Below are 24,810 nucleotides of genomic sequence, written 5' to 3'. Positions count from 1 at the left end.
CCTCTGCTCCCTGAGACTGAGACTGAGATTTCTGTCTGGCATCTAAATGTAGATATTCCTGGAAAATAAACATTAAAGGGAAAGAAAGATTTCATTTGATTAAGAATTAAATCATATGAGTCTTAAAATTGTTTAAAATGTAGTCTTAGATTTCTCCAAAGCTCACTGACATGATTCATTTAAAATAAATGAATAAATCAGGCCAGATATCTACAATAACACCTCAATGGTTTGTCAGTTTCTTATATTGATTTATATTAAAATGCTGCTAAACACCCAAACAACATCAAAAGCTGCTTTAAAAAGTTTTCTTTTTTCCCCCCACTCTTCATATGGGATGTGTGTGTTATGCCCTGAATATTTGACTTCACCAGTAAATATTCAGAGTGAACTTAAGCCTCCTTCAGCTGAAAACCACCAACACTATAAATAATGAATAAATGCTCTCTCCGCCTGCTCTCACTCACGTCCAGGAGAGACAAGAAATCAGTTCCACTTCCAAATAATGTAACATCAGCTGCTTCACTATTGACCAATTTGGGTTTTGTTTTTTAGAAATTGGTCCAATCTCAAAATATAACCGTTCGTCTAAAAAAAGGCATAACATTCATCCGGTGAGACGAACTTTACTTTGATAAAAACTAAAAACTGAGAGATGTGGGCATGTGCGTAAGTATAGTGTGTACAGTATTATACATTCTGGCAGTTTTTGTCTGACGAGAAAGGAAATGAACCACAACAAAGTCTGTCCAGGCCAACAACTGGGAAAACTTTAGTATACAACAGAAAAATAAACAAACATCAATAAAAGATTTGTGATAATGTTTTGATGAGGAAAGAATCAACGTTTCCATCTAATGCCTGGAGCTGATTCAGACCTGATACATATTGCATGTTATACGCAGGAACTTAAAACTCCTCCTGTGGCCTAGTTTACATGGACCTTATAACTTTTCTAAAAGGGGCCCCGGGGCAGACCAGTGAGTAAAACTATAGGATGGGCAGGCTAATACCAGCCCATCCTTTTCAGACAATTCCTCTGACCAACTTAAAAAACCAATGGCAACCTCTAAAAGCCTGTCTTTGTAACCCTTAAACCCCAAGATGCTCTAAAACACCATTGTGCAGTTAAACCTCATAAATTTGTCGCAGGGACTGATTAAACATCACGAGAATTGAAACACTAAAGATTTTGTCTCGGTCCCTTTTGGATGGGGGACAATGGTCCATTCACAGGGAGACACACAGACAAAAAGGCCGTTTAAGGGGAGATGCAGCGAGCTGAGGGGTTCGGCCAGTCCCCTCCATATGTGATACAAGGTGGCCCCAGTGAGTGGGACAAAGGGCCAGGTGACAGGGACGATTGGCTGCGGGGTCACAGGACGAGCAAACAACATTATAGGGGGCGTGAAAGCAGAAGACCTCCCTCGTCACTGATGAAATACTGACATGATTTTAAACGCCGAAGCATATTTATCATGAGAAAATATCCTCTAAAAATGACTGGAAACGTCTAAGTGAGGTGACCTGACCTGAAAACGAGTCGGGTCTATTTCAGTATGTCTAAGAATACTGAAAATCAACACTACTGTCAGTGTTTGTCCACATTTTAGAGAAGTAATTCATGGTTGAAGACAGTTTTTAAAAGCTGCCTGTAATCTGTACCCAAAATAACACAGTGCGTATTGTAGTAAATACCCAAAAGGACATTTTCCTGCTCATCAGTTAAGATTAAAGCTGGAAGGAGGTAATTTCTCCACCTTTAAATCAGCCTGTTGCACCGTGGAATACATTTTCTTCAGACTTACAGTACATAAAACAATACTTACAGATACCACTAATAGCCTCAGAATAACAAAGCTCAGTTGTATAAAAGTGAAAAGCTGCCCGCGGCCGCAGACGACCACAGGGTGCTATAGTGAGAGAGGCTGTAATGTTGACTGGGTATTCTTATGCTTAAGTAAATCCAGACCCTATAGGAGTAATGTTTGCTCAGCTTTTGGGTGCATAATTAGTTTCTTTTAACATCATAAAAGCCTCTGGGCCTCTGTCGTGACCTGCTACATATTTTACATTTTGCAAATTCAATATATTTTAGGCCTCAAACTGCAGTTTTAAAACAAATGACCGGATTAAAAACCTGTAATTGAGCATGTTCAAGGTATTAAATTGGGTTTTGGAGAAAGAAAAAAAACTAATTGAATTTGAACTAATTCAAAACACCTAAAATGTGTTTGTGTTTTGTTTTTAGAAAAAGATTGAGGTTTTTTTTTTTTTTGTTTGTTTTGAAAACGAAAAAAAAAATAATTAAAGCACATTAGACTGTGAAACATATCGTACAAAATATGAGAGGTTTTATTAATAAATTTGTTCACAAATTAAACAGTTTTCACAGCAAAACCTTCAAAGAAGGAGAAGAACATTCAGTCTATAATAATAATAGCTTTGCTACTTCTATCACCGCCTACTGCAGCCTACTGTACATTATGCAACTTCAACAACAAGTTAATTATCCAAATATGTTTAAACGACTTCCAAACATACAAATACTTTATCTCAGCGGATAATATAAAATACAGGCTCCACCAATAAGCCCGTGTATGAGAAAAATATACTCAGCATTTTAAAAAAGAACACGTAAAAATATCCAAATAAAATGTGCAAAATACATTTTGTTCTATAAGACCTAGTGGGGGGAAATCTAAATGTTTAAGTTGCTCGAATTTTTTTGCTAAACATTCAGAAAACATTTGATGCAATTCTAAATGAGTTTGTGCATTTAAAACGAGGCCTTCATTTGAAGGAATTAAAGTGGACCGAGTCGCTCCAAAAGTCTCTCCAGGCGAATCTGGAGGCCGGCGCGGTGGGAAAGTGCTGATACCTGGGAGGAAGTGCGACCGGGGAGGGATGCTGGAGGGACGGGTAGGCCAGGGGGAAGGCCACCGCTTGAGAGGAGGGGGGCAAACAGCCGGCCTTCTCCGTGTCGAGCAGGCAGGTGTGAAAAGGTTTCCCGTCGCGCACCAGGATCGGCACGACGAGCCTGCGCAGCACCGGAGGCTGCGCGATGTCCGCGTCCTGCAGCGCGCCGTCCGCCCGGCCTCTCTTCATCTTGTAGCGGTGGTTCTGGAACCAGATCTTCACCTGGGTCGGGGTCAGGCTGAGGAGCCGGGCCAGCTGCTCCCTCTCCGGGCCGGACAGGTAGCGCTGCTGGCGGAAGCGCCTCTCCAGCTCCAGGGTCTGGGCCTTGGAGAACAGCACCCGGCGCTTCTTGCTCTTTTTGCTCTTGTCGGGCTCCGAGTCCAGCAGGGACGAGTCGTCCGGCTTGGTGGAGTCCGGCGAGGCCTCGAGGCTGCCTTCATCTGAGGCTGCAGAAATAAAGAGGCTACAGGTTGGTCCACAGAAATAAGAGATCATTCAAATCAGAGGGGAAAACTGCGAATACACATGTATGTTAGAACCTCCTCTAAAGGGGATTAATTAGTTATCCATCCGTCTATCTATCTATCTATCTATCTATCTATCTATTTATCTATCTATCTAGCTGTCTGTCTATCTATCTATCTATCTATCTATCTGTCTATCTATCTATCTATCTATCCATCCATCCAAATCTCCTGAGGTTGGTGGATCTAATAATATAATAATATTCATAACTAAATACGGGATAGTAATTTAAAATTAAAGGTCTAAAGGTAAGAATGGACTATATATTTTAGACATTACAGCCATCAGATCCAGCATCATCCACCTGGACACTTACACATGCAGGGGCTCCGGTCGCAGTCCATCATCCAGGAGGTGTAGGGCGAGCTGGAGGAGCAGGAGGAGTATACCGGGGAGGACCGCGGGGCAGCCTCCGCATCCTGCTCCGGCAGATCCAGGATGCTCCGGACGGAAAAGCTGAACTTGGTCGGTGCAGCCATCGCGCGTCCTTACGTTCAATCCGGGTTGTTGTGGTTGTTGTTGTTTTCTCCGAAATAAAGAAGCGCTTAAAGTAAAGTCTGTCCAGGGATGAGAGGAGGAAGACTAAATCCCACCCAGAGGATCCTTTCCACTTTACGCGCTGTCCAAACAGCTCTGTGTGCGCTGGGCTCAGTGTTTACACAAACAGCACTCCAAAAGCTGCAAACACAAGGCTGCCTCTTATAAAGCCTCCTCCGCCGCTGAGTACCTGAATGGCTGGAGTGCTGTCACCCAATGACGGAAGGTGTGGAGGCTCAGAATTAGAAAAAAAAAAAAACCCTCAGGGGCTCAACAATGAGTGAAGGAAACACTCGTCATCATTACAGATTCGTCCCGTATCGTCAAACTGGGAGACAGATAATGGTAATTGTTGGAGCTGAATCACGTCTTGGGTGGCAACTGACAACAGAGCCCGTCCCATCACCGCCCCCCCCCCCCCTCCACCCCCCCACCCCAAACCCCCATCCCTCCCTCCTTCCATCCTCTCGCCAAAAACAACGTGTCCAACATTTGCATACAAAGTGAGCAATTAGACAGAGTTGGTTTAACTAATACGTCTATTACAGGCCCATTAATTCATTAATTGCAGGCGTGAGAAATGACGTTTCTGGATCCTGCAGGATTCCCAAACATTTACACTTGCTCCGGAAACAGAAGCGTCCTTTCTTGCCCCTAACGATAACACTGATGTCATCCCTGATTTTATTTATTTACTCTTTTACAAACTTTCATTATAACTCTTCTGTGGAGTTCTGGGAAAATTTTTAGGTTTTAACTGATTTCCTGTGGACAGATGATGCAAACCAATCTGTATCAATATTGAAAATGTCTCTATGAGGGAAGTTACAGTTGTTGGCCAGAATTAGTGTTTATAGTTATTATATTTATTATCTGCTAAACATGGAAGTTAAAGTTACCATTTTTTTTAATGATTGCTTTATGCCCGTTTTAAACCTGCTTTATTCATCCTCTGACAGTGAATAAATGACTGATGACTGCTGACTGGGATTTATTCATTGGTAATCAAGATTAATTATCTATAATTAATCATGTTTCGGGGTGCAGAACTTTAATGGGGCGACGTGGCCACCAATGCAAAGTTTGTCAAAGTGTTTTCTAATTATTATTTTCAAATGGAAAATTAAAAAGAGGAAAAGCTGTTTCCTTCCTCCAGGAAAACAGCAGACCATCTTCTACCCGAAGAGACGCCCACAGGCAGTCCTGCCTCTTTTTCTTTTCGTTTTTGCAGACATATAAAACACATTAAATGCAAAGCGTGAATCCAGCCTTATGTGGGGGCTTTTTTTTTTTTTTTTTTTTTTTGGCTCCCCCATGTATTTGATATTGATATCGGTCCTTATCCACTCCAGCGAGGCGCATGAGGCCGGGGAGGAGAGTGCTTGGTGGTGGACATGCCTCCCCAGTCGTCCTGGGTGGTCGGACGAGAGGGAACACAAATACATGCCAACCAGAGGAGGGGAACAAAAGGGGAAAATGTAGCCCCGCGTCCGAGACCCGTTGGAAGCATTTGTTCCAGTCAAGATTTTGCATTTGTTCAGTCCCGCAATAATGCCTGATTGACGCCCCGGCACAATGTCCTTTAACTTTGCAGGATAAATCCGAGCTTGTTCCGTGTTGTCATGGTTTTGAATGGCGCTGAATGGGATCTGGGACACTATCTACTGCTCTGCGTCTACTGCCGCCAAGTCTATAGTCCAGAGCAATATTACATGTGATTCAGGGCGTATTAAATTCCTTTTAGGTTTCCAGAGCTCAAAGTCGATGACCCGCATTATATTTCCGAAATGCACCGAAATCAGATTGTATTTCTTCAGATGAATGAACTTTTACGCGCTTTACGCGCAAATATATAACTGCGCAAATAAATAAAAAATAATAATAAAAAAAAAAGCAGCTCTGAAGATAAAATTGAATAGTAAAATTAAAGAGGGCTCAGCCCTCCTCCAAGCATCATTTCTTTGAGCAGGTCGGCCTCCACAGTGGTTGACAAACAGCAGCGGATTACAGTAGTGCAGGTTTGCTGGAGTGGCTGCTTTACAGAGAGCACTCGATTGGAGAGCAAAAACAACGCGAAGGCAAAGAAAAGTCATGTCCAAAGAGCGGGAATTTTCTCTGTCCACAATGACCCAGCAGCCCCCTTAATCTATTTAACACCCACAGGCTTCAACCAGAGAGGGTCCTCTGCAGCTCCCAAGAGCTCTCCACTGCCAAATATTTACTCTGTTGTTCAGCTCTCCATTCCCAATCCCTCCTCAGCCAAATGCAGATTTTTCTTTTTCTCACATGGTTCTGGAGCCGGCAGCTGAACTGACAGTTTTAACATATTAGACCTGAGTGACCACAGAAGCTCAGAGAATGTTTAACAGACTCAACTGCCTGCAGTCAAACACTGATTTCCTCTCCAGCGGGAATTGCGCTACATAGAAAATGTGAATTATTGGAGCCCCCTCCGTTTTAAAAGGTGCTGCCTCTGTTGGATGTTTGTCCCTCAGCCTGCAGAGGGAAAGCCTGTCCACCATAACACCTGCAGATAGAGTGATTTTTCACTTCACTCTTATACATTGCTCCAGCTTCCAGCCAAAATCAGCAGAAAACCTCCAGTGCTCCCACACTGGGGATGCACTTTTCATCCAGTTAATACACATCCTGTGTTCAGCACTTTAACTTTTGTTCAAACGTTTTCATTGAGATAGAAGTAGTAGATCTTAAAGAAACTGAAGCAGTTTTGTGGTAAAATGTTGACGTAATCAAGGCAAATTATTCTCCCAGACTTTTCTGACAGAAATCTTTACATAAGCTGATGCATGGTGGGTGCTAAGAATATATTTGTACGTGAACTGACCAGCATTGAAATATTTCCTGTGCCCTTCTTAAAATGAAAGACAATTATGATATGATTATGATATTTCCTAAAAAAATACACACAATATTTCTTTGCTGTGTGCATCCTGTTTTGTTTTTATTCTGAAGCATTCACTCATTTTAGTTTCAGAAAGTGCCACATACTCAGTGAGGAGATATTTCAATAAAAACTTAAACTTCATGTACGTTCCAGACAAAATGCTAGTTCGATTTTGAGAAGACTGAATGAAATCAGTTTTTATCCAGATCTTCCATTAAGCCACCCTCCACTTCCAAGCTGAACTAATGACGTGGTGAACAGGTTTTATTTTTTCAGCGGCAGAAGATGCGATCTGTGTTCACAAGCGGCGAGCTCATAATAAACAAACTAAACGTGACGTGTTTGTCCCTTTAACTCCTTCATCCAAACTGTCACCATGGCAGCACTCTACCACCTGCAGACATCCACACTTTGCTCTTCCAGGTCTACACACAACAGCAGCTCAAACTGTAAACCAGTGAGAGAGATAAATCCCTGTCATGTTTATTTGAGCCCAGTCTGACTGATTATTCATCACCTTAACAGCCACAATGAGGCCTGTGTTAAAGTCGGTGCAGCGCCGTGTGGAGGCTCAGCGTGGCATCATGGTCCAGCAGCTGCACCTGCCCTTCCCTCCCTGTCCTGTAAATACCATTAGCATTTCGGAGAGGGGCTGGCGGGGGGATAATGACTTGGCGGCCACATTAGTCCCTCTCTGCAGTAAACCGGGGTCTTGTGAGGCTGCTTGACCGAGCAGCAGCAGCTGTGTGTTTGCTGCTCAGTCAAAGTGTGTCAAAGAGTCAGGTTTGTTTAAAAGGCGCTTTAAGACACAAAAACCAGTGTGTACCGAAAGGCTTTTCATAAAAGCAGTTAAAACATGAGGGGAAAGGTTGACGCATTCTGGATCATTAGCAGGAATATTATGATGTTAGAGGAAACAACATGGATAAAATCTGTTAGTGCAACAGATTTAAAAGAGTTAACTGAAGCTGGAATAACTCATCTTCTCAGCTTGCATTGTTCTTTGGACCTTGAATTGGTTTCTGCATTTAGATATTTTATTTCATTATTTTTTTTATCTTAAATTATTTTAGTCATTAACAGGGGATAAAAATCATGGAAGTTATAACCTCCCATATAAACCCAAAACCCAAACGTGATGAATTATTGATTCTATATGATAACTTCTTATTTATCCTGATCAAACAGTGTGCTGTCAGCAGTGATCAGTCATTCCTCAGGTTGGATAGATTCAGGATATTATTTGCATACGTCTGTTTAAAAAAAAAAAAAAAAAAGAGAGAGAGAGTGAGTCACTTACTTTGAGCTGGTCGCAGGTTTGAAAGTGACGCCGCTGCAGACTGACACTGTTGACGTGAAGGCCAGTCGGACGGTGGATGATCAGCTCTGTATGAAAAGGTATTTGAACATTAAGACAGATGCTTCGCTATCAGAATTATATATTATTCTTTATTTTGTCCCAAAAATTTTAAATAAAGATTGATAGAAGTCGATGAAACTTGAGTTTTGCTATAGTCTTAGAAAGAGAAGCTACAACACAGCTGGACAAGGACTGAGTCCACTCACATCACTCAATCCGCAGCTCCTCTTATCAGATGATGGCTGTATGTTCATTTCACAACCGCACTGATCAGGAGTCAGTGTTTCACTGACAGGTCGACTCATCAAGGCCTGCAGACTTTCTCTGGAAAGGTCACATGGGGGGAGATAAAGCAGGCTGGGGCTCCCATCCTGAACACAGAACACCTTCAGTCTGAGCACAGACAACATCCAGAGACCAGGAACTGTCACGGCTTCGTTGGGCATGTCTGATACTTGCTTGCCCTCTACAGGACACCTATAGAAACTGACAGACCGACCTCCTCCTCCCTAAAGAAGAGTTTGGCTGCAGCATAGAGCCAATCCTACTCTTTGTATTCACCTCTTTTGGCAAGCATATGACAGTTCCTCAGAAAAATCCGTACCTGTTGCGTGCCTTTCTTGGCAGCCTGTGGTGTAACATTACTAAGGAAGCGTAGACAGTTGTACCTGGCAGCCAAACCGTTGTTGAGTTAACCTACTTACTGAATGACTGAGCAGCTGTGGTGGAAAGGGAAGCTGTTTTACCTGCACACTGAGGCTGACATGTGCGTTGATAACATCAAATTAGTCACTCATTTGACACAGTCACTTGGGTTGATGAATTTTAAAGCGAAGGTGCCTGGAATTGATAAGTAATGCTGACTTTTCATACACACGAAAAATGACTAATAAACGTGGGGAGAAAAAACATTAAGAAAATATAGATTTTGTTTCTTACCCATCGTGCACATGGATTGACCGCACAGAGGCGGCGTGGGGGGGGCGCTGATCTCAGCATCATGGAGTTGGTCCGAGACAGAGGGCACTCAGGGGACACTGTGTCCATCATGGGACAACCTGCAAAAACTCGTGTGTTTCAAGGAGTTTTCATCCCATTAAATACTAATTTACTTCAGGTTAAAAAAAAAAAAACAAACAAACTGTAAGACAAAGGCCTTTAACTTTTACAGGTAGAATGAAAATGTTGAAAACAGAAAAAGACTGAACGTAATTCATCAGTTAATTCAAGGTAAATAAATCATTTCGGGAAGCAATGACTCACCGTGCATTCAGAGCTATTCAGAGGATGAAGCAGTAAATTTAGATGAGTGATATTTAACAGACCTCACACAGCAGTGAGTGGTGGGGAGCTGGAGCTGGGACTTGTTGGTGCTGCTGCCTCGAAGTGAGGCAAAAAACGTCCATCAGATGGCGCCCCTGTATTTGGAATAAAGAGGCTGTGGCCAGTGTGTGTGTGTGTGTGTGTGTGTGTGTGTGTGTGTGTGTGTGTGTGTGAGCAGCATCACTGACCCTCCTGAACACAGTTTGACCAACAGGGAGACATCAGGACAACTGAAACCTGCTGCAGCCTTTTGGTCTTATTCACAGTGTCCTCTGTTATCCTTCCTCTTCAGTCTCTCTTCGTTCACCTTTCAGCTGTTTGGAGAAATCTTCACTCATTCCAGAAACTGCAGAAAATAAAGCTACCCTCGTTTCTATCCGTCCAAAGCGTCTGCGTTCATTTTCCTCCAAACTAAAAGAGCCCCAACATGGTGCTCTGTTCCGTCTCTCCCTGACAATGACATCACTCTGTTTGTTTTTGAGGACACTGAACACCCACTGATCTAATAGCTTCGCAGAAAGCGGACTAATTGCAGGACTGTTTCTGCGCTCATGCAGGAATCTCAATGGATGAGGAAATTCAATCCAAAGTCCAAAATCCAGGTTGGACTCAACGCTCCCCTCGGCGGTGTGGTCTGCATCAACACCCCATTTGCACTTTTCTGCACAAAGGAAATTCCACGTAAAGGTAGAGCTCTCCGTTTTCTCCCGGTGTCCTCGGTGTGGGACAAAGAAAGCTCCAAATTAGGAGCTGAATGACATATTTAATACTAATGGGTGCCAGGTGCCAGACGAACAGATGTCAAAGTGATGTATGCTTAAAAGTGTCGTAAATATTGTTTCTTTTTGTCCCCTCTCTGCTGAAACCCAGGCCTGGCCTCTGAAACACGAATACATAGGTCGTTAACCCGCGTTCGTCCTCATTAAGGCCGCACTAAAGTTACCGGGAGAAGTGCGAAGCTGCAGAGAGACTTTAATGGCGTCACCGCCGTCAGAGTCGTCAGTGCAGGTTGTTTTAAAGGCTCTGCAGCCTCCACACAGTCTTATCTTATTTGCATCAAACACTTCCTGCTCCACCGAAAAAACCCGGATCAGAGGCCGTGATGGGTGACACTGCTGGGCCACGTTTTCTCTCCACACACACACACACACACACACAATAACTCCCTGCACGCGTGTATCTCATTGCAGATGTCAGTCAGTTTGGGGACAGTTAGTATGAGATGACAGACCTCCGTCCCCCTCTGTGCAACAAGAAATCCCTGCGTGTCCCCATAATAACTTATTAGTGGCGGTTTGGATTTCCCGCAGGATCTCTCTGGGAACTGGGAACATTTGTTTCCCCGCTCTGCTGCCTCTCTGCACGGCCAATCTGAGCCGTGCACGGCGGCCCGTTACACTGTTCCTTCGGAAAGACGGCGGATTAATGTCAGTCTCTTGTCTGGTGTGTCTCTGGTGTTTTGCAGTTCGAGTCCACTGACGCAAAGTCCTGTGTGATATCAGGTTTCTGGGAATTTTAGCAGATGGATGTGATTATAAAGAAAAAACACCAATCATCTGCAGCCTTAGCCGCATAAACATAATAAACAACAACAACAACAGCAGCAATATAAAAGGAAGACGAGCATAAATACTAATACTAATAATAATAATAATAATAATAATAATATTAATTGCTTTTGTCGCTTAAAATAGCCAAACACGGATTAAATTACAGTTATTTTCCAGCTCAGTTGTTATAGTTGTGGCCTCCATTAAAATGTTATTTGTCATAAACTTACAATTGGGAAACAACTCTCCTGTCCTGTTGTTAACATAGTAGCCTATTAATTTTATTTTATTCTATTTTTATTTTATGTGCTACTAGGCCAGTGGTTATTTAATGCCTCTGCTGCAGTAGTATGTGATGCACAGCATCTTTTATTTCAGTAAAAGCAGCGATGCTGCAGTGAAGAAAAACTCCACAAATTCAAAACATAGCAAATTAATGCTTTTATTGTCTAATCGTGTCTAATTGTGTTTTTGTGCATTTCTGTTTACATGATTTTAAACATCAAAACCAAAAAGATCTCACGTTGAACGGTCCTTTTTCGGAATAATGTATAAAGTCTACAATAACAGGATTAGAAGTATTGATGTGCTCATGCATGTAAACCACATCAATGCTGCAGCTTCAAATCGTTACTTAATAAATAAATAAATAAATAAATACGACCACCCATCTTGTGAATTTCCCTCCGAGATCACTTTAACTTAATAATCATTTTTGATTCGTTTATTATATTTATATATTTTATGTATTGGCCATCACAATCTGCAAACTAAGTGTCCAATCTCTGTGGTTGAGTAAAAAAAAGATTTGGCCTTTAACTGGAGATCAAAAAGGAAGCTCGGAAATCTAAATGCAATTGGTCACTTTGCATCACAGCTTTTATTCACTTTTCTCTTTTACTGATCTCAGGTACAGTCATTTTGCTGCAGCTCAGCAGGATGGAGGGAGAATCCCGAAGGACGGAGATTATCGCGACACAAGCACTTCGGAGGCTCAGATACAGAAAAGAAAACGACCGGAAGAAGAAAATTTGTGCCATATTTCCGATTCATTAATATTTGGAAAGAAGAAAAAAAAAAAAAAACTAAAATCCATCAACACCGTCATCATCATTATCATCAGTCGATACGGAGAACAGCTTTTGACAGGCGATGAATATAAATACAAAATATCGATTAAAAACATCCTCATTAATTTTCCATACTGATCAAATACCGATCTGTTTTTAGACGCGACTAATTCTAAGGGGGATTTTTATTTATTCATTTATGTTTATTAAAAAAAGTGACTGATTTAGCTTTGGTTATTATTATTATTATTTGTTTTTCGGAGGAGACAAGCACCCATCGTCTGTTTCTTAGTCACCATAACGTCATAACAACTCCAGCAAGAGCAGAAGGAAGCTGGACGAAAAACGTTCAATCAGAAAAATATAGATATATGATACATTTCCATTAGACTAAAACGAAATCCTGCTGTATTCAGCATTTTTTTTTTTTTTTTTTTTTTTTTCCTGCTGGATGTTCTGGGAGACACCAAGCAGCTCCAGCCTCAGACACCCAGACAGGCAGCCTGATTACTGTGAGCTGCACTTATAGCGAAGAAGCTCCGCATGTCTTCACTTGTTGAATGTGGAGAAATTATAAACAAAAAGGTGGTTAAGTGACTTTGCTCACCCCTGATGGGGGGGGAAGGGAGGAGGGAGTGGCCGAGCCATCACTCTTCATGGCTGTTATTCAAACACAGCACTGAGGTAAACTCAGGTGTACCTGAGCAGCTTCTCCTCCTCAGGCCGACCATCGCAGCCATGAACAGGATTCAAACTCTCATTCTTACCTGTCAGCCCGAAGCAGCCGGTGATAACCTGACAGGAGTCTCCTCCTTTCGGGGCGGCCGTGACCTCAGTGGATCTGACAGGCGTTTCCCTGAAAGACAGAAAAATTCCTACACACTTCTTCCATCACTCCGGGTCAAAGGGGAGTTTCTCTGGGGAGACAGAAAAACGAAATAAACAGATAAAGGATTTCTTTTTCTTTTTTTTTTCCAGCTTCACCATCCTCCTGAGACAACAGGCTGTTTTTGCTGCAGATTCCGCGGAAGGTAAACAAAAGAAACACATCTGTTAACAAGAGGGGGAGAGTAATTAACATGACAGATCATCAGCCCATTTGACACGCATTAGAAGGGCTATAATGATAAATAGGTCACATCAAGTTATTTCCCAAAATCCACCAGGCGAGAGAGAGTGTGTGTGTGTGTGTGTGTGTGTGTGTGTGTGTGTGTGTGTGTGTCAGCGCTCACACGTCTCCTGCTGCTAAAACCGAAAGGCCGTGCGCGTTGTGTCCTGCAGGATGGCGCACAAAAACGCATTTCCAAAGACAGACGTGTGACGTTTCGGTGGCGGTGCGGACGCCGCTTCAGTTTGTGTTGCAAATATGAACACCACAACAACAATAACAACAACATCGGCTAAGTGTAGGAGCTTCAGTGTCCCCAGGCCTCAGAGTGTGTGTGTGTGTGTGTGTGTGTGTGTGTGTGTGCAGGAGCATCAGCCTGCAGCCTCCGCACGTGTGTGAAGGCAGATAAACGGTGTGAGATAAGGGCGGGAGGACAGAGCGCGCGCACACACACACACACACAGAAAAAACTGAGTCCTAGCTGCACAATTTGTCTGACAAGCGACGCGTTTCCTTCACACATGGCCCGGAATATTCAATTCGACATGGACGATTTTAGGCCTGTGAAGAGCAGAGGCATGTGACAGCCATGGAAAGTCTGGAAATCATGTGTGGAGGCCTGTTAGCACTGCAGTGGCGTTCACGGACGGAAGGAAAACAGAGTTAAAAAAAAAAAAAAAAGAAAAAAGAAAAAGATTTCAGATGAATAATAATGAAAGAAAAATCTAAAGTTCTGACTGTAACAGATTTAGGCTGCACACAGAAGAAACTACAACAGCTTAGTGAAGTTTGACGAAATAACAAACACATGAGGCTTCTTAGTCGCCCGAACAGCGCCTGTTTGATAGCTATTATTTTTATTACTATTATTATTAGTACTAGTAGAGTTATTTTCATTCGCTGAACGATTCAGTTAAGTCATATTAATAATAATATAAACAAACAACAACAATAATAATAACATTAATAATAATAATAATAATAATAATAATAATAATAATAATAATAATAATAATAATAGGTCAATGATCGGATCCGGCTTCATTATTTTACAATCAATTGTAAAATAATTATAAATAATTCCATCAGCCTGCCATCACTTTAACTTAGGCAGCGGTTTGATGCCATTTCCCAGTTGTTGTGTTGTGTTGTGTGATGTCACTGATCAGATAAACTCTCCAGCTGCGTCCCGCAGCGTCACGCGTCCTCAGCTCGGACCATCCATCACATCACGGAGGCTGCGGGAAGGTGCGGGCCCCGCCGGAGATGGAGTGGAGACCTCTGATCCCTCGCCGGTGACCTTTTTGTTATTTCAGCCACCAGAGGCACCTCAGTGGAAACAAGCTGAGCACGTTTCCTCGGCGGTAAACATTATCCTTGACGCATTAGCGGCCTGGGAGCGGAGCAGGGCGGGCAGGTGGAGGCCCAGGCGGTGGCACGGTGGAGAATTTTTTTTAAAATGAGTCGACTAAGACCCCCAAATCGGTCGCCTTAAGCCAAATAACCCCTTCGTGTAAACAACACAGACGGCTCTTTTGGGGAGGCGTAAATTAACGCTGACTGACTTGTGTTGGTATTAAAGCGCACACTATAATCTGCGCAGTCTCAGGGAATGATGCCATCCTGGAGAGGTGGGAAAAATAAATAAAATGTAAGGATAGTGGCTTTACTCTGGGGGGGGGGAAAAAACATCGAGCCCAGACAGCTGAGCGCGCTGAAACAAAGACTGAGGAAACAGTTTGTGTTCATTTCGGTCCCTCACAGCAGCTTCACTGTTTCATGTCAGCGGAGCTTTTCAACAATATTTCTAATTGCACGGCTGCACAGGAGAGGCCGTTTGATGTTTACATGCACGTTGATCCTTCAGGTCCCTCAGATGAAGGTCAGTCATGCTCCGTTGGCCTATCCTGTAAAATATGACACGAGAAAAAGCCAAAGCAAATGGGGGAGAGGGTGAAGGCGCAAAGTTATGGTGTGTGTTTGTTTCTCGTGTCGGGAAGCAACAAATCTTTCTTATTGCTTGCAAGTGGGGGTTTCTGTACAGAAACATGTGTGTACATGAGTGCAGGGGTAGTTAAGTTAGAAATAATCCCCTTTAAACATATTTTTCTGCAAACCCCGAGCCCCGTGGGTAATTAGGGAAAGGTTGAAACATAAAGGCTAATTTCTTTATCATACTAAGGCTCTAAAAAGCTGCAGATCTTTGACGCTTGCTGTGCGTAATTGGCAAAAATAAGGCAGCGTTTGGCCTCTACGGCGCAGAGGCTTAATGCAAATCAAATGGGCCTGCAGTTTAAAGTGAAAAAGATAATTAAAAAACAGACTTAAAATAAAGCTCAGTGTTCGTTTCCACACAATCAGACAATATTTCATTTAAACAACAGCAACAACGGTGAAATTTGGTGGCGACTCCGCTCTGCTTTTTAAAATCCAGGCAGATTCAACATCTCTATCTTGATTTCTCAAAACTTCATCCGGTGAAGAGATTTGTGTTTCTAGCTGGTTTTAAAGCTTCACGGTGTGGCAGTCGAAGTTTAATAGGGAGTCAAAATATTGGCGGCAAATATGAAAAAAAAAAAAAAAAAAAGCGTGATAATCCTCCACTGCACAGACATACAATTTACCAACATCACCCAGCCAATTGCATTGCTCAAAACCAATCATTCATTTCCTCCCATTTCCTTAATGATGCCATTTAAAAGGTTGAGATGAAGGGTGGTGTGGTGGAGCGTGACGCCATTTAAAGGCAGGTTTTCCACGTTTTTGTTTGCATAATAGAAGTGGGCGCTTATTTTATTCTGAAAGGAATAATCCTCATTATGACAAAAAAAAAAAAAAAAAACCAAACAAAAAAAAAAACGAGCACGAATATAATTCTTGATGGTTAAACTGGATGAAACAGCGTTCACACTCCTTACTGGTAATATTCCTCATTTTTTTTAGGTGACATTTCCTTGTGATCGTCTCCCTCTGGAGTTTTTTTTTTTTTTTCTTTCTTTTTAGTGTTTTTTGCGCGTCGATTTATTTTGTGCCACATGTTTAGTGTTAAAGGTGAAGTTCTAATCCAAAATCTTGATATGGCGTTATACTCACCCTGTCTGTCAATAACAAACGCATTCATGGTGGTATATCCCCAAGCTTTGCTTTCTGATGGGACAGAGCGGAACGAGGAGGAGGACTTGGGGAGTGGAGGGGTGGTGGTGGTGGTGGTGGTGGAGGAGGAGGGAGGGGGGGGGGTGAACGGGGGCCGCAGTCGACTTGTCATCTCAAACTTTTGGACCAATGGCACGTCGGCTCTGAGCAATCTGGAGAGTCTATCGGGAAGACGGGCCAATGAGCGGCAGAGCAGCGTTGGAAGTCCAGCCTCCCGATTTCAACAGATTGAAATGTAAGCCTGTCTCCAGCGCCGTCAGGAAACAGATCGAGAATTTAGTCCCTCTCGTTCCTTATCGCGCAAGAAACTTTTCTTGGAAGCGGATTTGGACGGTGGACACGCTGGACGCGGAGCAGGATCCACGGAGGAGGCACAAACCGGACACCGTATTCTTCATTTGCGGGTTTAACACGATGGGTGAGTTCAGTTCAGTGTTGGATCGAGTTTTTTTTTTTTTTCCTCCTTTCCTTGTCAGGGATGCAGAGAGCTGGTCCAATGTCCTGCGGCAAGGTGGGGGAATATGGACAGATATAGTCCGGCCGGGGTGTTCTCTCTGGTCCGTTTCGCTGCCGGTCCGGCGTGGACCCAAAAAAAAAAAAAAAAAAAAAAAAAACCAGCACGCTGAATTAGTCCATGTGTCCGGTTACGCACCGGACTCGGCGCAGACTACATGACACCCGAGTCTAGTTTAGCTTGTGAGCAGGACAGCTATCAGTCAGCTTCACCTGAACGTCACAGCCTGATGGTGAGGTTTAGGTTGGGGGGGTGGTGGTGGTGGTGGTGGTGGTGGGGGGGGGCACATGTGATGTTGGTGTGCGCCGTTTAAGGCCAAATTGGTGGAGACGGATTTTTTCAATAATCGAGGTAGTAAAAGTGTGTTCTGCTGTCACACTGCAGATCTGTGAGGGACACAAACTGGATGTAAGCAGATTAAAATGTGACACAAACCTGTGTTGGGCCTCGGTTTGCTGCCTAATCTCACGGCCCTGCTCTTGTGTGTGTGTGTGTGTTTGTTTTTGACACCAGAGCCAGCCTTCGGTGAGGTGAACCAACTCGGCGGTGTTTTCGTGAACGGCAGGCCTCTGCCCAACGCCATCCGGCTGCGGATCGTGGAGCTGGCCCAGCTCGGGATTCGACCCTGTGACATCAGCCGTCAGCTGCGCGTCTCCCACGGCTGCGTCAGCAAGATCCTGGCCCGCTACAACGAGACCGGCTCGATCCTCCCGGGGGCCATCGGAGGCAGCAAGCCGCGGGTCACCACACCCACCGTGGTCAAACACATACGGACATACAAGCAGAGGGACCCGGGGATTTTTGCCTGGGAGATCCGGGACAGGCTACTCGCCGACGGGGTTTGCGATAAATTCAACCTCCCCTCCGTCAGCTCCATCAGTCGGATCCTCCGCAACAAGATCGGGAATCTGTCCCAGCAGAGTCAGTACGAGTCGGGCAAGCAGGCGCCTCACCCCCCGCCGCAGCCGGCCTTACCCTACAACCACTTGTACTCTTACCCGACGTCCAAAGTGCCCACCCCCCCCGGCATGCCCACCCTCCCCGGACACATGGCCATGCACAGAATATGGCCCTCCTCGCACTCTGTGACAGATATTCTGGGGATACGGTCTATTACAGAGCAACAAAGTAAGCACAGCTGCATGGACACCTATCCGACTCTTACAGGCGGTTTGTTCTTCTGTTTTTTACGCGCAAGAGGAGTGTGTGTGTGTGTGTGTGTGTGTGTGTGTGTGTGTGTGAGAGAGAGAGGCGGCATTTATACATTTTTGTGTTACTGTAATTGTTTCCTAAAAGGCCTCCAACAGCAGGCTCAGTCACAGGCCTCTGAGCGCTTACATGACATTTGACCTGCAGCCTGATCTCAACTTAATGTCCCGAAAAGTGACATCACGCAGGCCAGTTGATATTGATTTGGGGGTGGTGGTGGTGTTGGTAGTTTGGTGGGAGGTGGTGGTGGTGGTGGGGGGGGGTTGTTCAGGAACAGATGGTCTTGCTTGCAGTAATCGTTAAGAGGCGGATGTGGAATATTAGAGGGACAGCGGAGGGAAATGCGGCGGGATGAAGTGTGCCATGACACGGAGCCAGACATTTTGTGCCATTTTAGAGTCCAAAGAGAAAAAGCAAAACTGACGAGTGTGTTGTGTTTTTGTCGAGTGTGTGTGTGTGTGCGTCACGTGCAGGTAGGCCCTGATAACTTTGGCTCGCACTCCACAAAGACCACAACTGTTTTGGAAACAGTGCAACCGGATCCGGCATAAGTCAGAGTTTAATGGTCGGCTCGGTGTGAAAAGGAGATTTTTCTCTCTTTTTTTTGCGTGGGGGCAGATATTGTTTTTTTTTTTTTTTTTTTTCTCCAGAGGTGGCGGGAGGGGAGGAAACGCTGTCAGGGCTCAGAGACCCGGATCCTCTTCACCGTTCAGCAGCCAAACCTAAAACTTAGGTAGCAGGTACCGACGAGAAATCCCAGGAGGAGGAATGTTGTTCCGAGACTCTGCCGTTATAAACAATTTATGCATTTCCAAACGATTAGCAGATGCTCCGGGCAGGTTGGGAAGAGTGCTGCGTTCAAGGTTTTCGAGGAGACCTCGGTGACACTAGAGCTCATTTCTGCCGGCAGCTTATTTACTGAGTACATCAGGAATTTTACGGAGGGCCGCAGAGACGATTAGAAAAAGACCGAGGCCGTGTGTTGTTGGAGGCTGAATTTTGGTGGAAAGTTTTTGGGATTTTTCAGAATGATTGTTGACGCGCCGCGAACACACACACACACACACACACACACACACTGCGGGTTAGTTCAGGGCCATGGGTCAAAAACTAAACTGTAAAGAGATGATTATTAAGTCGCTCTTTAGTTTTGGGGGGCTTCCTGCTCTCAGTGGGATTAAATCTCACCTATCCCCGACAGGAGGACTCTTCGGTGGGCTCAGATGGCCCTGACCCTCCGCAGAGCCTCCATCTGAGCTCCACCACCAACCACAACTCTCAGCGAGAAAACTGACATTTAATTTCACTTTTTTTTTTTTGTCATTAGTCTACGTTCTTAGTCAAAATCCTTTCAGGGAAAAACGTGAAGCCTGATAAATGTCAGCGATTACGGTGAAAGAAAAATGACTGGAAAAGGAGAAACCCGCTCAGACTTCCATTTTAAGAAGATATTATCTCACTCGCAGGCAATTAGAAAGGAAAATAATCTAAATCAAGGCGGTGTCAGATTATATTAACTTTCTGTAACACACCAAAGCTAATATTTTTCTCTGACCGGGTATGAACAGAACAAACCACACACACACACACCAAAAAGCTGATTGAGCCATTTGTGGGTGAAATGACAAATGAACGTCAGAGGATTTACTGTGTCTGACGCCGCCTGGCTGATCTGTGACAGAAGCAGCGGCCTTTTATTTTTTCCCTTTCTCTGACTGTCCTGTCTGTCTCTTCTCTCTTTCTCTTTTGCCCCCCCAGTTAGTGACAGTCCATCCTTTCCCAGCGCCAAACTAGAAGAATGGAGTGCTATAAACAGGACTAATTTCCCTCCAGCAAGCTCTCCACTAGTCAATGGCGTGGATAAACCGCATTTAGAACCTGAAGCAAAATACACACAGGTAAAAAATGGACACCTCATTTTAATTTTTCTAAACTCAGAAGTTAAAAAAAAAAATTACCCAGACATGTGGCAATCAGGCTGTTCAGCTAATGGGAGCCTCTCTTTTTTTTTTAGTAATATTTTAATAATTATGTGGCCTGGAAATTCCCCCTTTCATAGCATTAATGCGCTCCTTCTGTTGGCTGCTGGGAGTTTGGTGCATTTTTTTTTTTTTAAATCATCTCTTATTACTTTTTATTCTGGCTTTACAAGGTGCACTTCCTCTAGGTCCCTCTGCATGGTCAGTGCATTTATGAATCATTACAGTGTGAATAATTTCGTAATTAGTAGGTTAAAGGGTTCTGGAGAGCCCAATTATTCTCTGGGCTTTTCTTTTTCCAGCTTGTTTTTAGGCAGCGTGTTTAACACTCAAGTCAGCAAAGCAGAGTCTGTTTTCGTTCCCCTGCTGAATTATTCTAGTATTTTAAGGGTCATAGTCCACGCAAAGGTTTGACCCAGACATTTAGCTGCAAAGAGGAAAATCGTCCGCTTTGTTTTTTGAAGATGTTTTATTTTATTTATTTTTTCTGTGAACAGTAAAGTTTGTACACTAGGTTTTGCTGGAAGACAAGTTTTGTGCAAGCTTACAGTTGCGTGTATTTAAGTAGTTTTCACTATATTGTTCAGGTTGAAAGGCAGACATGAAATATCGTATCCAAAAAAGCAGGACGGAGAAAACTAGTTGAATAGTTTTAAATTCCTAATATTAAACGCCAAAGGGCTGACTTTGATATTTAATTTCTATTTTTGTGTTTGTAATCTTAAATTCAAACATAATCCCAGTAGTGTATGAAAAAGTCTCCTTATGGACTTTTAAGTTTTGGCTTAAGAGTCAGGATGGTCGCAGACTGTTAGCGCGCATGCGTGCGTGATTTTTGCTATTATTTTGACAGAACGTGCATAAAAAAATGTAAAAAATTAAAAATTTCACGGCGCTTAATTTATTTTGCCACTTTATCATCAGAGGCAGATCTGCAGACCTGCAGACCTGCTGACCTGGACCGGCGTTGGTCCAGGTCTGTTAAGAGTTTGGGGGGGGGGGGGGGGGGGGGGGTCAAAGCGACTGTCTGAGCGTTTAGACAGACAAATGTACAAAAACAGCAGCGAGCCATTAAATGTAGAAAATAACAAGTCTATAAATTACACAGTTTATTGCATGAAAAACAAAGAATGATGAAGGAGGGACCCCTCCACCGAAACACTGAGGATGAACCGCAGCGCTTCAGTCAGACTTAAAAAAAAATACAACCCACAATTCATTTACTTTTTCCAGCAAAATATAAAGTCCCTCTTCACCCCCCCCCCCCCCCCCCCCCCCCAAAAAAAAAAAAAAAAAAAAAAAAGAGAAGTCCGATTCCTAACTTTGTCTCAGAGGAGGACATGCCAGCGCTGTGAGGCCAAAGGCCGGTCTGCTCAGAGGGAAGGGCGCCCATGGGACCTTCATCTGGGACAGACGGAGAAGAGCTCCGATTAGAAAGGTTAGATATTAAAGTGGGAGGCACGAGCTGAGCGCGCGGCGGCTCCGAGAAGAATCCGCGAGTTAAAGAACAAACGCGCACGCGTGTATTGAAATATGTTTGAATAGCTGAAGGCTGTAATTTCATTTTAGATACAAACAAGTATAGTCGGATGGAAGGCGTGAGTGATTTATGATTCGTTATTGTGGTTTAATTAACAGGCTCTCAAACCAAAATGTATCCATAGTATTATTATTATTTTACCTGATACAGTTTACCCATATTATCAAATAATAGATAAAAAAATGTTTTATTAGAAACTATAAAGGGACATTTTAATAAAAAAAAAAAATCCAGTGAAATAATATATTTTAGAAAATATTAGTTGATAGAAATATGTTGAGCTGGATCATGGGTGCAGGAGGAGGTGTGGACAAAAAACAAAAAACAAACAGCTACACCTAAATAACGCAATCTAAGAGGCTGTGGCATAAATACAGCCTTTGTGAGTCTTTTACATTTTGCTGACTTTGTGTCAGGCAGGTGTTGATTCAACTCTGGTTGTTTGTGCTGTTAATGTAGGAGTGAATTGCATTAAACTCAAAAGCGTCCCCTGTTATTTTCTCTACATGTATATACTGTAGTGTGTGTGTGTGTGTGTGTGTGTGTACAGTGCGGATGTGGTTTCATGTCTATATGTGCTGTGTGTGTGCACTGTCGGTGGATGTGAACCTAATTGTACTTTTCATTAGTAAGTGACGACTTCTGATAATCTGGGAAGATGTTGAGTTGCACTCTTGGGTTTATATTAAGAAAAAAAAAATGTTACGGTTAAAAGTCTGTTCAGAAACGAGATGCAGAATCAGTGAACCAAGTGAGGAGACACACAAACACCCACAGTGATCTACAGACACCCACAGGCTCGTGCTACACACACACACACACACACAACCAGTTCTCATATAGTTTTGTTTTATAATCACCACAAATGCCAGTTTAGAGTCGTACATTTCAAATTCATTCTCCTGAAAAATAGCTCATGTCACTAAACAAGCAGATGGAGAGCCAGTTTAGCTCATCTATGAAAATAAGTCAGAGCCAAAGGGGGGAAAAAAAAAAAATTCCAATGGCCGAAATAATTCTCAGTAGTCGCAGACCACCCAGGAATAGAAATTCGGCCTCCCTGTTGAAATGCTTTGGTGAATTCCTCAAGTTAAGTCCTGTCGCTGTGCCAGAGAAGCAAAGCCCGTTCATGCTTTGAGCTCTGCGCTCGCCTCATTCTCTATCATATTTCCCCTCTTCCTGTCCTTTCACTCTCAATCTCTCCTGACATCTGTTTTGTGGCGCGCCCCCCTCAGCCACCCAACTGCTCTGTCTCCCATCGTCTGGCGTGGTATATCACCGCCGCCGGAGAGACGTCCACTTTCTGGGTAGAAAACAAGCCCCACGTACGGGCCGGGGCAATCACGCATGTATGGTTTTTATACACGGTTAATATGTTCCAGGGGCATGAGAGCGAATAATTGATCACTCATACTTTCATCAGTATTTGGAAAATGGGTTTAAATGTGGTGGCTGAGAAGTTAGAATTAAACTGTGCTGCTTATAATTCAACCGTCACCTTTCCTTTCACTTTCTTCACAGCCTCAGGTTTTTTTCCATTACAACTCAGCTACTTGTGTGTGTGTGTGTGTGTGTGTGTGTCTACCTGGGTTGGGGGATGGAGGGGTGTCACAAGATAATGACTGATTTGAAGACCGACATTTCAATCATTTCTAAGGAGAAATTCTCTAACAAATACGTTTTTTCCTCCCATTCCAAGAAACCAAAATGATGATGACTAACCGTTGAAAATAAGCACCCTTAAGAACTAAAATGGATCTTCACCTGCTAATCTTCTCCTTTTTCCCCCCTCCCTTTTGTGCCCAGACGCCGAATGGATTGCCCACAGTGAACAGCTATGTCACAGCACCCAGCATCCCTCCCTACCACCCTCCCACCCAAGTGTCACCCTACATGGGGTACAGCGCCACCACGTCGGCCTATGTGACCGGACCCACATGGCAGCCGGCCAGTGGCAGTGCTCTATCTCCCCACAGCTGTGACATCGCCACTCCTCTGGCCTTCAAGAGCATGACGGCCAACCGTGACGCCATCCACCCGGTCACCGCTTCGGTGCTGTGAAGTCTGTCAGCAGACTGATGGGACAGAGGGGGGGGAGGGGGGGAGAGAGAGAGAGAGAGAGAGAGAAGGGGAGAGAGAGAGAGAGAGAGAGAGTTACAGGAGGAGGGACAGCAGTGGGGTGAAAGGGTTTTAAAAGATGGCGACAGTAGACACCAAGTCGGTCCCCGTGGCTACATTTCATTCACACTGCCTCCTTTCTATGAAGGACACGGCCCCAGGAGCCTCAGACTGTGCCACTGTGAGTGACCCCGTAAACACTCAGAACAAAGACACAACAAGGAATAAACAATTTGTCAATTTTTTTTTTTTTTTTTTTAAAACTACAAACTTGCAGGACAGGTGTACTGAAGGACTGATGTATGACTGCTACTCCACCCACCAACACCAACCATTTCTCTCAAATTCTTTACAGCACATGTCTTTGGGCAAAGTGGGGTAATGTATAACGTCAACAATAAGCAAACAAAGAAGAGGGAAAAAAAAACAACAACTTTGCATTAGTGTTTCAGGGTGCCTACTATTTGCTATTTTTTTATGTCTGTATGCCTTTTGTTGTTGTTGGTGTTATGTTTTGATAAAGGTAACTGTCCTATGGTGCATTGTTTTCCCACTTCTCTAAAAATGTAGCCTGTGCAAGAAGCTCCAGAGAGAAGTTTATTTATTAGATTAAGGTACGTTGAATGAAGTGCAATTAGCCTCACAGAGAGCACGGGAATCTCCACGCATGTTTAGACGAAATTGGCATTGGTCTTATGTTGGAGTTCAGAGCAGTAACAATTGACAAATGTTGCACAATGAAATTGAATGTATCTTATTAAATTGTTTGGCTGTTTTTGGTCTTCACAAAGTTTGCTGGTTGTTTCGGAGGAAATCCTTAAAACCTTTTTTTTTTTGGTTCTGAAAATCAGACAGTCTTTTAGAGCTAAATATGTTTACCCTTCCTCTTTCTCCTTCTTGCAGTTTGACTATGCTAAATTCACAATATGTTGGCCTCAGGCCTGTTTTACATGAGCAGGAAACTGCTTTTCATATGGAGAAGAAAAAGTGTGTGCACTCA

General features: G+C 43.5%; 2 protein-coding genes across 5 annotated transcripts in view; one reads left to right on the top strand and one right to left on the bottom strand.

Annotated features, from left to right (window-relative positions):
* nkx2.9 (NK2 transcription factor related, locus 9 (Drosophila)) overlaps window positions 1-16,602 on the bottom strand; it is a 40,697-nt gene extending 24,095 nt beyond the window's left edge. Inside the window, exons 1-5 of one of the 2 annotated variants that reach the window (XM_029493319.1) lie at window positions 16,391-16,602; window positions 8,453-15,204; window positions 8,187-8,272; window positions 3,761-4,187; window positions 2,344-3,365 (exon numbers count right to left, since the gene is read on the bottom strand). In XM_029493319.1, coding sequence (XP_029349179.1) covers window positions 2,794-3,365; window positions 3,761-3,923 — 735 coding nt within the window. In that variant the 5' untranslated portion in view covers window positions 3,924-4,187; window positions 8,187-8,272; window positions 8,453-15,204; window positions 16,391-16,602 and the 3' untranslated portion in view covers window positions 2,344-2,793. Of the gene's footprint in view, window positions 1-2,343; window positions 3,366-3,760; window positions 4,188-8,186; window positions 8,273-8,452; window positions 15,205-16,390 lie in introns of those variants that run through there. The other variant, XR_003840347.1, reaches the window with a different exon arrangement.
* Window positions 16,603-16,615: 13 nt separating this feature from the next.
* pax9 (paired box 9) lies at window positions 16,616-24,810 on the top strand. 3 transcript variants are annotated; one of them, XM_029493311.1, is made up of 4 exons: window positions 16,616-16,868; window positions 17,478-18,092; window positions 19,932-20,071; window positions 23,499-24,810. In XM_029493311.1, the coding sequence occupies exons 1-4, from the start codon at window positions 16,631-16,633 to the stop codon at window positions 23,751-23,753; spliced, it is 1,248 nt and encodes a 415-aa protein (XP_029349171.1). In that variant the 5' UTR covers window positions 16,616-16,630; the 3' UTR covers window positions 23,754-24,810. The 3 variants fall into 3 exon arrangements, with proteins under 3 accessions (XP_029349171.1, XP_029349173.1, XP_029349172.1); XM_029493313.1 differs by lacking the exon at window positions 19,932-20,071; XM_029493312.1 differs by lacking the exon at window positions 19,932-20,071 and having other exon boundaries at window positions 17,478-18,134.

This window comes from Echeneis naucrates, chromosome 22 (assembly GCF_900963305.1).
Source record: "Echeneis naucrates chromosome 22, fEcheNa1.1, whole genome shotgun sequence".
In the NCBI taxonomy this organism is placed as follows: domain Eukaryota; kingdom Metazoa; phylum Chordata; class Actinopteri; order Carangiformes; family Echeneidae; genus Echeneis; species Echeneis naucrates.
Note: the sequence above shows the minus strand (reverse complement) of the source record. Positions and strands in the feature narration are given on the sequence as shown.